This window comes from Pundamilia nyererei, unplaced genomic scaffold (genome assembly GCF_000239375.1).
Source record: "Pundamilia nyererei isolate P.nyererei 1_Seehausen unplaced genomic scaffold, PunNye1.0 scaffold00275, whole genome shotgun sequence".
Lineage (NCBI taxonomy): Eukaryota > Metazoa > Chordata > Actinopteri > Cichliformes > Cichlidae > Pundamilia > Pundamilia nyererei.
The window spans coordinates 353,572-365,891 of NW_005187676.1; the positions used below are offsets into that span (position 1 = coordinate 353,572).

Consider the following 12,320-nt stretch of genomic DNA (forward strand, 5'->3'; position numbering starts at 1 on the left):
CCCTCCAGCCCATTTGTGTCTGACAGTATCAGAAAAACTCATCTTCTCTCTGCCATGTCATTTTAAAACACCTACAGATGACTCATCTTCCCCTCTCACCTCCCCGTCCACCTTACCTCTCCCCTCGTTTTCATCTTTATGGCACCTCTTCCTCTCCTTAATGACACAAGTTCCTTCATTAGCAAACTTTCTCCATGAGGAAATGAGGGTACTGAGGACATTTGGGGTGGGGTGGGGGGACAGAGAGCAGTTCTGCACCACCTGTTTCACCTGCAAGGCATCTGGAGTACTGCAGTCTGTTATAATGATCTCCAGAGCCCAGTCTGAGCTGAGGGGATAGACTCGAAAGCTCGGACACGGTATGGTTTGAGTTAGTGACCCGAGGTCTGCTTTAAGGGGGGGAGATTAGCTTCATACTCGCCTTTGGAAGAGCAGAGAAAAAATAACAGAATGGAAAAATTCTCACTCCAAGTTTCCTCTTGTTTTTCTTTTCATATCATCCTCTTTCTCCATTTATTCTCTATCTTCATGTTTCACTCTTAACAGCACTTCTATTTCTGAACTGCAAATACAGCTCCCTGTTAAAAGCTCCCACCCATTCATGCCATATAAAATCAACTTTTGACCGCATTTATCACATACGACACGCAAAACTACTAAAAAAAGCTTGGCAGTCAGATGCGGCAGTGATTTCAAGTCAAGTTTCTAATAATGCTGTATCTTGTTTTTCACAGGAATGAAATGGTCTTAAACAGAAATCTTAATCATGAGGCCTCGGGGGTGTTTGTGTATTACTCAGTATTGGAGGGAGAAATGCAAAGTGCTTTCCTCTTCTTCCCAACTTTATGGCTAAATAATCACCTGCTAATTTTAACCACACACAAAATGACAAAATGGATCCCCATAGTTCTGCTACCCTAGCAATGAAGCTTATTTCAGCTCCCATATTCACAAAGGGTCATCACAGCAGATGGCTTTGCATATTTGATTCGGCAAATGTTTATGCCAGATTCCCATCCTGACATAACTAGGAACCTTAGCTTATTTAAATCTGGGCAATCTCACCTTCAAGGTCTTCTCTTTGTGTGCCTCTGGACTGCTTCCAGCTTAGCTTCAAGGGATTTCTGTTCTGACAAATTGCACTTTGGCATCTGGGATTTTATCTTTGCAGAGTTAGCAACAAGTAACTTCTCTGTCAAACTGCCTGAAGTTTCACTGGTTATGATAGCTGGGTCTAGACCTACAATACAATTTCTTCAGGGAAAAAACAACTGAAGCTGTCTATCTATAATGCAGGAATTCTTCAACCACAGAAATACACTCTTCCGTTCTCACCTGCCCTTATCATCATATCATTTGACAGCAGGAGATCCTGCAAGAATCAGGAATGCACAAGTGATCCAAGCAGGAATCACAAACAGTTCAAGTGGTACAAAAGTGATAACTCTGAAGCATAGATAGGCTAAATTTAAATCAGATGTGTTTTTTTACATTTTAATTGGCAGAGATGCAGAACTTTTTGACCACACTTTGGTGTACCGACGTGATCCTTCTGCATCTTAGAAAGACAGGAAATGTCTGTATTTTCAAAACGACTCCTTTACATAGTCAGGTCTATAAGTATCTGGATGTCGCCTCCATTTTTTCACACCTCATTGAGAGTTCTAGTGAAGTAGGAATCTAAGTTTATTATGTGCTTAGATTGTCCTGGATTAATGAGGGAGCAGACCTAACCTGGCCAATTGTCCAATTACTTTTTAGCCTGTGAAAATGGGGGACTGTGTATAAAAAAATCCTTAAAAAGAACAAATCCAAAACAAACACTTTTTTTTAAGCCCTAAAGTCTGCACGTCAATCGCATCTTGATTGTTTGATATCTTGACTGCACTGTGGTGGCAAAATTCCAAAAATACTTCTGGACCTGAGCATACAGGCCCTTCTTCTACTCCAAAGTCATGTGGAGAAACAAAATGATCAAACCTAACTGTAAACTCCATCATTCAGCCTCCAGAGCTTCAAGCAGAGGGGTCTTGGCCTCTGTATTTTTTACTTCCTTGTTACAACTGTAGAGACAATTTACAGCCACCACAGCTTTGACCGCTGCCCTGACCTTAGTCCTGCAGAAAGGAAAGATAGATTCCCTCTTTAGGAAAAGACACACACACACACACACACACACACACACACACACACACACACACACACACACACACACACACACACACACACAGTTACCTGTGCAGACAGCTTTATAGACATTGGCTGTCCAGTTCCCAGAGCTCAGGCACACCGCCTTCCTGTTCCCCTGGAGACTGTAACCTGGACGACAGTTGAGGAGGCAAAAAAAGCCTGGAGACACTGCTCTTCTCCCACAAGCAGGAGGGGACAGAAAGATGTTCTTCAGAGTCACGATGGGAGGGCAACGCACCTCTGGGTGGGAAAGATCAAGAGACAGATTATCAATCTGTCTCTTGTTTGTTATTAAAAGTAGCTGAAAAGATTTCCTTATAAAGATAAAACTGGAAAAACACTGAACAAAAGAGTGGGAAAAAAAATAGAGTTGGAAGATCTCGACCGTGTTTCCTGTGTGTTAACCGAATGTGATAAAATCTTCCTCTGAGCTGGCTCCACCATAAACGGCAACAATAAAGCTATTCTCGGCCGCTGTGTATCAAAAACTGGCACGGAAACGACAAACATTTGGTCGGAAATCAACTTAAGAAAGCGCTGACCGCAGGGCTCGTACACAGGAGGCCTTTCAAGCATTTCTGGAGGCCAGTGTGGCTTTTTTCTTGATGACGGATAGATCGTTTTCATTCTCTCCCTCGCCAAATCTCAGTTTCATTGGCTCTAGCTGTAGCTGCTTTGCAGAGAAAGCTCACTCCGAGGGATATTCGACATCGGGGATTACAATCGGATGAAAAAAAAAAAAATCTATCTCAGCATCCTCTCAGGGCAGCCGAGCTGATCCTCGTTCACCACAGAGCAAGCAAACACAGAAACAAACCAACGGCAGCCCGCAGAGTCCTCTTAATTGTGCTAAAGTCTGCAGGAAAATGCAGAGGTGGCCAAACAAACAAGCAGCGGCTCACTCAGTGCAGAGATTGGAGTTATTGATAAAGGAATGGAGAGAGTTTTTTGGTAGCAGATGGCTCAGGCGTTTTTAAATAGTGCATCTAGCTGGTTGGTTGGAAGTGAGTCAGCACCGGCCGGAGATTTGTGGCTAAACGCTCTCACACTGTCCCTTTTTTGTGTGTTCGTGTGCATGACCTGGGTGCTCTCTGTGGTGGGCACGAGTGTGTGCGACTATTTTGACTTAACTATCAGTTTTGGAGTGTGTGGGTAATTTTGTGTTGTGTATATGTGGTAACTGTAGCTTTGCTGTGAGAAAGCAGATGTGTCTTGTGCCATGGCGGGTCTCTGCGCAAACACGCCCCATATGTTTAACCGCTGTATATGCGTGTTTACATACGCTTGTAAACTACACCGTTTTTTCATAGGAACCCAGATCGGGGCCATTTGTTTGATAGATTGTCTTTGTGTATTTTCAGCCAGACACGTTTCAGTAAGCAGAAGCAAAACAAATCATGCGAGCGCTCAGTTGAATGATAGTCATGCTGCAAGACATATTTACTGTCAGAGAGGACTGCTGTGTATCTGAGTGAAAGCAAGGCTGGGAAGATTTATTATGGAAAACAATGCTAATTCAATAACTGCATGAATAAATCGGATTGAACTCCACAGATGAAGGAATACTAAGACTTTGACTGAAGACAAGTCAAGATGTCGCTGTAATAGATGAATTCTCTTGGATACGATGTGACGAGGGTTATTAAACTGGGAATGAATTATTTTTAGCCCAAAATGGGGAAAATATAGAATGTGCCACTTTGTTAAAGTCCTGGAATAAAACCGTTTGGTGCCAAAAACAAAACCACACTTGAGCACACAAAAATAACTGAACAGGCAGCAGGTTATGTCTAAGCAGCAACATCCATGGCTGAAAAATTAAGCCAACAAAAAAAGTGCACAAAAAAACAGTTCCTCGTGTGTCCATCACAAATACGCAGGTTTACACCCTGATAATAATACAAATTGACTCTTCGTGGCAGCTGGGAGGAGTTTAATTTCTATAACTCACCAGCTTAATGTGTAACTAGACCTAAAGTTTACAACTAGCTGTCACCTCAGCTAACCTGAGTGCTTTCAGGCTGTTTGACTTCTAAGTGGTGGATAGAAAAGCCAACACAAGGCCGCTCCTACATGCTGAAGGCTAATGAAGGAACTCGGGTTTGAGTCCATCCCAGACCAATCCCTGCATATCATTTCCAGCACTCTCACGCTACTGCTCAATTAAAGCTAAAAAATCCAAATAAAGAACATAAATCGTACATTTTTCGCTACCTGTAACACGTAGAGCTGATTTAAAAATTGTATTTGTGTTCAAAGCTCTCTGTTGTTCAGCTACATGATCTTTTGGCTTCACTTTTTGCCTCCGTTACTTCTCTCGGTGCCAAAATCAATGCTTTAGCTGTTATTGGATTTTGACACTATTTATTTACAAGCCCAGCTCTGATAAAGTTGGGACGCTGCGTAAAATAAAAACTGAATGCAAAGAGTTTTATTTCCATTTTAAGATGTGACAACTTTTGATCTTTAGTGTATTTGTATTGTTTGTACTGCCAGTGATTAAAAGTCTTCAAAGATTTACGCTAATGAATATTATTCTGAAATTATTCCACCATTTGTAAACACAGTTCTTTTGAATATGTCCTTCTCTAAGATGTTCTTTGTAATATCCAGTCACATTACTGACCTGTTAACAGTTAACCTAATTATTTGCAAGTCTTTTTAAATGGGTTAAAACTCACTTGATTTCACTGAACCAGACCTCTCGACCACACTTGATAACATTAACAGTATACTGCAAGTTTCAGCTGGAAACGTAGCGCTACAGCACCGAAAAAACAAGATGCTGGCAGATGAATCAGTAAAGCCAAAGGTTCAAAAACTCTCAATGCATCATCACAACCAGCTGTGGGGCATTTTTCTTTTTTTATTCTTGCAGTGAATGTTGGAGTCATGTTTTGTAATCATATGTTGCTTTCACATATGAGGTTTAGAAAAGCCACTGATATAGCAAAACGAGCAAATTAAACCCATGACAACACGAAGCCGAGTTTCTCCATCTTACTAGGACACGGTGTGAGATAGTGGCTGACAGTGGAGTGAAAGCTTACCCACACACCGAGGTTGGGGCCCACTCCATTGGTAGTTTGCCTGGCAGGTGAGTTCGGAGTCTCCCTCTAATCTGTAGCCCCGATCACAGCCCACCTGACACACCACCCTGTAGGAGCCAAAGCTGTTGCTGCAACTCAGGAAGCCGTGCTGGGGCAGGGACAGGTGCGGGCAGGAGCGTACTGCAAAGATAGGAGAAAATAAACAGAAGAACCCAAACCAACAAAACAGAAAAACAAAGTCTGCTTTATTTATTATCATATTCAGCTGGATCTGTATCTTCTGTTGCTTGGGTTTATTTTGCCACTTCTATCTATTTAATTTCCTGTTGAGACACAGAGGGAACAAAAGGTTCAGAAAAATAGGAAGTGTGGCCTCGAATAATGACAAACAGTGACAAACTGTACATTTCAAGATAACTTAAACACAAAATATTTGATTATTTTGTTTGCTGTAACTGTTAAACACCCACAACGTGCAGAGGAGGAGTAAACTGCAGGGATGTACAGCAGTATGTGTTTGCTATAAACTGTGACCTATGATTTAACCCAAAGTGTGAAAGTCCCGAATGAAATAAACAAAGAAAATCCTGGTGTGTGTGTGTCTGTTCTGAGTTATGCTGAGGTCTAGAAAAGGGTGTGTAGTGTGTTATTTCTCATCACCATCCATAGACAGACAGGCAGTTCAGAGTAGACCCCCCCATCTCCCCCAGGGCTTAACTAGCTGGGAGGTCCAACAGTATGTGGTAAAGACTAGACGCAGAGTAACACATACAAGCAGACATATGCACACACACATAGGAAACATATACCCAAAGCCACATACTATAAATCTTCAACACACACCCTTTAGTATTCAGTGTCTTGGTATTTGTATGAGTCACGCTGCTGCCGCTGCTGCCTTTCTGTTAAAACTGGCACTTTCCTCATTAATCTTTTGACCTTAGCTCTCTCTTCTCAGCTTTCTTTCCGTTCTGCTTCCTTCCGCGCAATCTTCATCCTCTTTCTTCATCCATGAGCAACCTCTCTTTAATTGAATCCTCCCCTACCTTTCTTCCTCTCAACATCTGGCCTGGCAGAAAAGCAGTAGTCTCCCAGTAAACGTTGATTCCTCTTTCAGTCTAAACACATATGATCTCAATCTATGCCGAGAGAGCTTTACGTGCTAACACACACCGACTGTGACTTTTAGGAAACTCAAAGCAAATCAGTACAAGAGATCGAGACACGTCTTACATCTGGATGAAGTGATTTAGGGCTACAGAAATGTTTATAAATGCTGGCGGGCGTCAGGGGCGAGGCGATGCTTTGATTAGGGTTTAATGAGGAATTATATGAGATATGGTGTGGAAGAACCTGCTGCGATCAATCACAAAAGCTTCTGTGTTTCAGTGGCATAACTATGCACCCTGAGTACTGTATGATGAAATATGTAAAGCCCGTCAGACACATTTAGCTGCGACTATATCAGAACAGAGCAGCATTATACCACCATGCATTAACACTACAATCAATCAAGAAGCAGACTAATCAAAAAGCCTTAAACGATGAGAAGATCACTACAAAAATCTTTTTAATAGCCCATCTGACTTCGACATTCGACTACTGCCTCACTGTTTACTTTTCTTCTCAGTTTTTGAGATATGACGGGACATTAGGGTGCAGAGAAAAAGCTAGACTAAATACTGGCTGGGTGATATTTAAAATAAATCCACAAACGCACACACAAATGAACGCTGCAAAAAAGTACCGTACGTATATCATCGTGCCTGCTTTAAACGGGCTTGTGTTTGTAATGGCATGGTGTTATATGTCGGTAATTTATTAAAGGCCTCTCACTTAAAGCTTAATAATATAACGGGAACCTATTACGCTTGCTTCCAGCTGCATATTTTTATTCTTGGACTCTAATAAAAAAGGTCTGCATGAATCACAGTTCTTATGGCGCAGTCACACTAGAGCAAAAATATGACGGCCACCTCTGCGTGACTAGGAGTAAATCGGTGGCTCACCAGTGACGTTGTTACATTTTTGGCTCTCTGAGAATCTTTGCATATAGTTGCAGCAACCAACTGGTTACCCAGAAGCGGTTTGTGGAAACCCTCAAACTCAGGACGGATCCTTTTGATGGCAGGGCGATTGCTCAGGTTGTCTGATGGGAGGCAACCTGCCTCCAAACAACTTCACTCTGACTCAAGGGGATTGTCGTCAGTCTGCACCAATGCGCACAACTCGCCTGTGATGCATCTCTTGGTATTGGAGTACTCAAGTCAGCTGGTTGTATTCTGGTTATATTCCTACAGAAAAGGAAAGTTGCTGACCGCCTGCATCAATTTGCAGGTAAAATTGCCTCCCAGTCTGCAGTAACGACGACTCTATTTATGGAGGAATTTCTGGTTTCGATCTGTAAGCTTCAGTTTTAGAGTTGATGTGATCTGTTTGATTAGGATTTCTGTGTATGTAGATCAGTTCTGGTGATTCTAAATTGCCCATAGACGAGTAGTCCAGGGTGTACCCTGCCTCTCGCCCTGTGGCAGCTAGGACAGGCTTCATCCCCACCTCAACCCTGAACTGGATAAGAGGAAGAAAATGAATGATGGCTGGACGACCAAAACTGTGAAACTGAATATCTGACCCCTGAACTTTTGGTTCACAGACATGAACTTGGGCACATATGACAGAAAAAAAGAAAAACCATTTAATCAATCAATCAGCCAATAGAAAATGAAAAAGCTTCTTAAATATGCTGATTTTCACAGCTGTGTATATTTCTCAGCTGAAAGTCTTGAGGGATTTTTCATCAACAAAAGTTTCATTGTGTGATGATCCTGTGATGATCATCATTGTAATATTACATGCATCAGGCTTTCTCCTCACCTCTGCAGCTGGCCGGTGTCCCTGACCAGGTGCCGTCAGCCTGGCAGAGTCTGATGCCGGTTCCCTGGAGGTCAAAACCGGCCTCGCATCGCACACCACAGGCCGCGTCAAAGTGGTTGTTACATACATTCTGGACAAAGAAGCCATAATCTGGGGGCAACAGTGCTGGACAATGTATCACTGAGGAGAGGAGAGGAGAGGAGAGGAGAGGAGAGGAGAGGGTGAATTTTACATTACAGCTAACACACAAACTGACACACTATGACAGAAAGTTGATTTTGTTGATAAAAACTGAATAAAAAAACAAGTAAGCAGAAAATTACAGCATATCAACCTTAAACACTCTATTTTCTCTTCCTGCCTGAGGAAGTAGAAAGCAGTGGATGACTGTGGTGATTAATGGAGCTCAATGTGTTCAGATGAACTGCTGTTTGGAAATCACTGGCTCATTCTTCGAGGAATGGGAGGACTGGCAAAATTACTGGATACATGATGCTGTCATCCCATACCTCTGAGGAATATCTTGTTTTTTTGTTCCAGTTAATTCACCACATTATCACTTCATTTACTGCCCTTCATGTTTTTCACCACTATTCCTGAAAGCGATTACAGGCCACAAATTCCTACTTCACGAAACATATTTCTCTCTTAGGAAGCATGTTTATACTCATTTTAAAATGTGTGTTCACCATTACAAATTACATGTTGGGGACAGAATGAGAGCAGGCTAGGAGAGACTGAGAGACTCAAGAGACTTTCAACCTAAAGAGTTTTTGCCCTGAATACAGTTAGAAAGATGTTTCATGTCTCATCTGAACGGTTTCCTCAGTTCTAATAGCTGTTGGAAAGCTCCAGGTATTTAACCTCTAACGAAGCTGAGTACCTGTGAAGTGGCTGTTTGTTGTCCTATATGCAGGAGACAAGTATAGGAGAATTAAACAGAGGAGAGGAAAAGATACAAGGACGCAAAGTGGGAAACAGCAGGACACTTGTTGGAAAACTATGGAAGCTTGTTTCGGCCACAAATTTCAAGTTCGTTTTTTTTATTATTATTTTAACTTCCTCCTGTCAGAATTGTTTTATTTTTTATTTTTAAAAAGGCAGAAAAAGGCTTCCGTAGGAAAATGGGTTGGCTAATATGGGAAAAAACTGATAAGAACATCGGGAGGACAAACAGATGATCTGAAAAAATGCAGGAATGAGACACAGGCAGAAGAATAAAAACAGGAAGTAAACCAACAATAAAAAGTCCCACTGGAACATGAAAAGTAATTAAAGCATGATGCAGAGAGAGGAGAACACAGAAGGCTCAGGATGACATTTTATTTAAAAAACACTGAAAACTCATACACAACACAGGTTTCATGATATCTAGTTTGTAGACAAATAAGATAGGATAGACTTTGTCCCTGAGAGCATATTCATCCTCTGCACCAAGGGATCAGATCAAATCTTTTAGATGAAACCTGGTGCGATCACATTGGGGTTCGTACCCTCCAATATCCCCTTGTGATGCTTTGAAACAAACAGATAAATGTTTTGCCTTCTTGTTTTTGAAGCTTCACTCACACACACAACTTACTGCAGTTTTATATTGTATCATTAAAGCTCAGTGAATCTATCATAATCTGCGGTTCGCCTATGCAGATTAAGCAAAACATTCAAAACAATTGTAATACAAGAATATTAAAATAATAGATGGTCTTGTAATAGAAGCTCTGGTTCAGGTGGGCTGAACAGGAAGAGTGAAAGTGGGGATTTTTGCATGTGAATGTTTTTGCTCACGCAAACAGCTTAATTAAAAACACTGTTCTTAAAGCTAGAAAACACTAAAAACACTGTGTAACTCTCAATATTCAGATCAGCAACACAGAAGAGACCATCATCCTGTTTCACACGTACCCACTTGCTTATTTAACGCATCGGATGCTTTTACCTTGGCAGGCCATGCCCATTGGCTTATAGCCCGGCTTGCAGACACAGTCGTCGGGGGAGGTGCTGCCAGGCTGGGAGGTGTGCTGGGCGTCAGGGCAGGGCAGGCAGGTGCTCACACCTCCCGGTGTTCCCTCTGGTTTATAAGTTCCAGGTGGGCATGCTGTTAAGATGAGAGACACTGCAGTTAAAAAACAAATCCCTTCTTAATTTAAACACAAGTAAGACACAAAGAGACATCTGGTAGGAAAAGCTGGACGGGCGTGTACAAAATGAAAGTTTTGCTGAAATGAAAAACTGTCTGACGACTGCAAGACATCGAAAAGCTTCACGGACAGAAGTGAAAAACAGCTTCGCAGATTTATGAGCAGACTTTAATCATTTTCATGTCTGGACATGTAGCAGTGGAAAATCTGGCAAATATGACAAAACGATTCTTCTGGCAAGGTAAAAAAGAAGAGTCCAGCTCAAAGTTAATTATTCCAGGCAGGGAAAACTTTTGTGGCACTGAACACCATCTTTATTACAAAGAAATGCAACAATCAAAGAAAGCTTTATGAGCATCTAAACCCAGTTATGCACATGGGAAACATTAGAAAATCCTTTTTGATCACCTGCACTCATTCACAGGATGCAGTGTGTTTCCTATTAGCATCACCTGAGTCGGATCAGGTCACAGCACGCTGTGAGGCTGAATGAGGAGGAGGGGGTGGGGTCGAATGAACCTCGTTAAACCTTCTTGTATTCATTGATCAACTTCTGAAAACGGGTGCAGTGAAAATGAATCAAAATAAAGCTACTTTCTCATTTGGGTTGTAATAAAGAGCAGATTACCTGATTAATGACATAATTCACTGATGTAATCTGCAATGACCTCATAAGTCTCTGATGTTTAACTGCTTGGAATTACCTCTAAAAATCAGATTATGATTATTTGAATTACGCTGTTACTGGGGACAAGGGCTCTTACCAGCTGTTATCTTGGTACTTTCTCACAAACGATTATTTGAGCCAGCAATTCCCATAATTCACTGTGATTACTGGTGTATTTTGCAGTAGACCAAATGAAATGTTTTGTTTTTGTTCCTCTGTATCCACTGTGATGGAAGCTGTAGTCATGTGATCCTTGAAGATCTTTTCAGTTATTTAAGATTGTACACAATTTACCATCACGTCCTCTGGTAGAGTCAGGAAAACACTCCCAGGATTAACTGCAGAAGTAACACTAACTAACTCTTGTAAAATCGAACCTAGTGTTAGAGCAGGTAGACCTTGAAGTCGGGCTCAGCCACAGTCCCACAGATCAGCTGATCTGAGCCAGACCACATTAGCTGATGGCTCACCCTTCTCTACATCAGAACAGCAAATCTCTTACAGCGCACAGATCTAGTTGGTTTATTACCATTAATCCTAACCCTACACTACAACAATATAAATGTTTGCTCTTAAAAAAAGATCTCTGACGTCTAAACAACAAGCTGACAAAAAAGTAACTGAAATGTTTCAAAAACTCTTTATATTTTTAACAAAATATCGAAATATTTTTGAGTTGTCAGTCTCCAAAACACAAGGTTAGGGGGAAAACACAGATGATTATTTCCCTCATGGTTACATCACTGCTCCCAAATTGTCTGCTTAATGTCTGAAGCACTAATTTTAACCTGAATAATTTTATTGTATCAGATTCTTAATAAATATATTTAAAACAATACAGTCATGTCATGGCTGGTTTCATATCAAATATGTGTTGAGACAGAGGTTCAGTGATTGGTTGGCAACCATCAGTTGCTAGGGAAAAAATGTGTCCCAGACTGGTTGGCAAGTGGTTGTGGAAGGTTGCTGCACTGAAAAGCTCCTTGCGTTAGCTTTGGTCACCAGCAGTTCACCTGTAGTTTGTAACACCAACTTGGACTTTCCAACCTTTGCCAATTACTCGCTAAGCGGCAGTAAAGATGTGAAGAGTGCGATCTGGAAACGAAGACCATTCACTTTTTGACAAGTATTGGCAATAATAAGACACGGGTTTCACTTTGGAGGTGAACGCTCTCCTTTTCCGGTATGCATGGCTCTGTTTCAAGTGTCACTACCGCTCAGTGTTACTTAGCCAGTGTTTTCAGACAATTTTCGCATCTACACATCTATGGGTGATTACGGCAATCTGGTAGCAACTAAAGCAATGACTAGGAGGCTTTTGATGCACCACTCTCTTTGCGACTGACTTCACCCAGCAACCACTCGCCATCTAGTTGGAGAAGACCGTCCCCTAGCCAGTGT

The 12,320-nt window shown here is 41.6% G+C and overlaps 1 protein-coding gene across 2 annotated transcripts in view; it reads right to left on the reverse strand.

The window, feature by feature from the left end:
- svep1 (sushi, von Willebrand factor type A, EGF and pentraxin domain containing 1) overlaps positions 1 to 12,320 on the reverse strand; it is a 111,070-nt gene that overhangs the window by 35,934 nt on the left and 62,816 nt on the right. For both annotated transcript variants that reach the window (XM_005750471.1, XM_005750470.1), the window contains exons 4-7: positions 10,051 to 10,209; positions 8,115 to 8,294; positions 5,241 to 5,420; positions 2,236 to 2,430 (exon numbers count right to left, since the gene is read on the reverse strand). In XM_005750471.1, the coding sequence (XP_005750528.1) occupies positions 2,236 to 2,430; positions 5,241 to 5,420; positions 8,115 to 8,294; positions 10,051 to 10,209 (714 nt within the window). The remainder of the gene's footprint in view (positions 1 to 2,235; positions 2,431 to 5,240; positions 5,421 to 8,114; positions 8,295 to 10,050; positions 10,210 to 12,320) is intronic.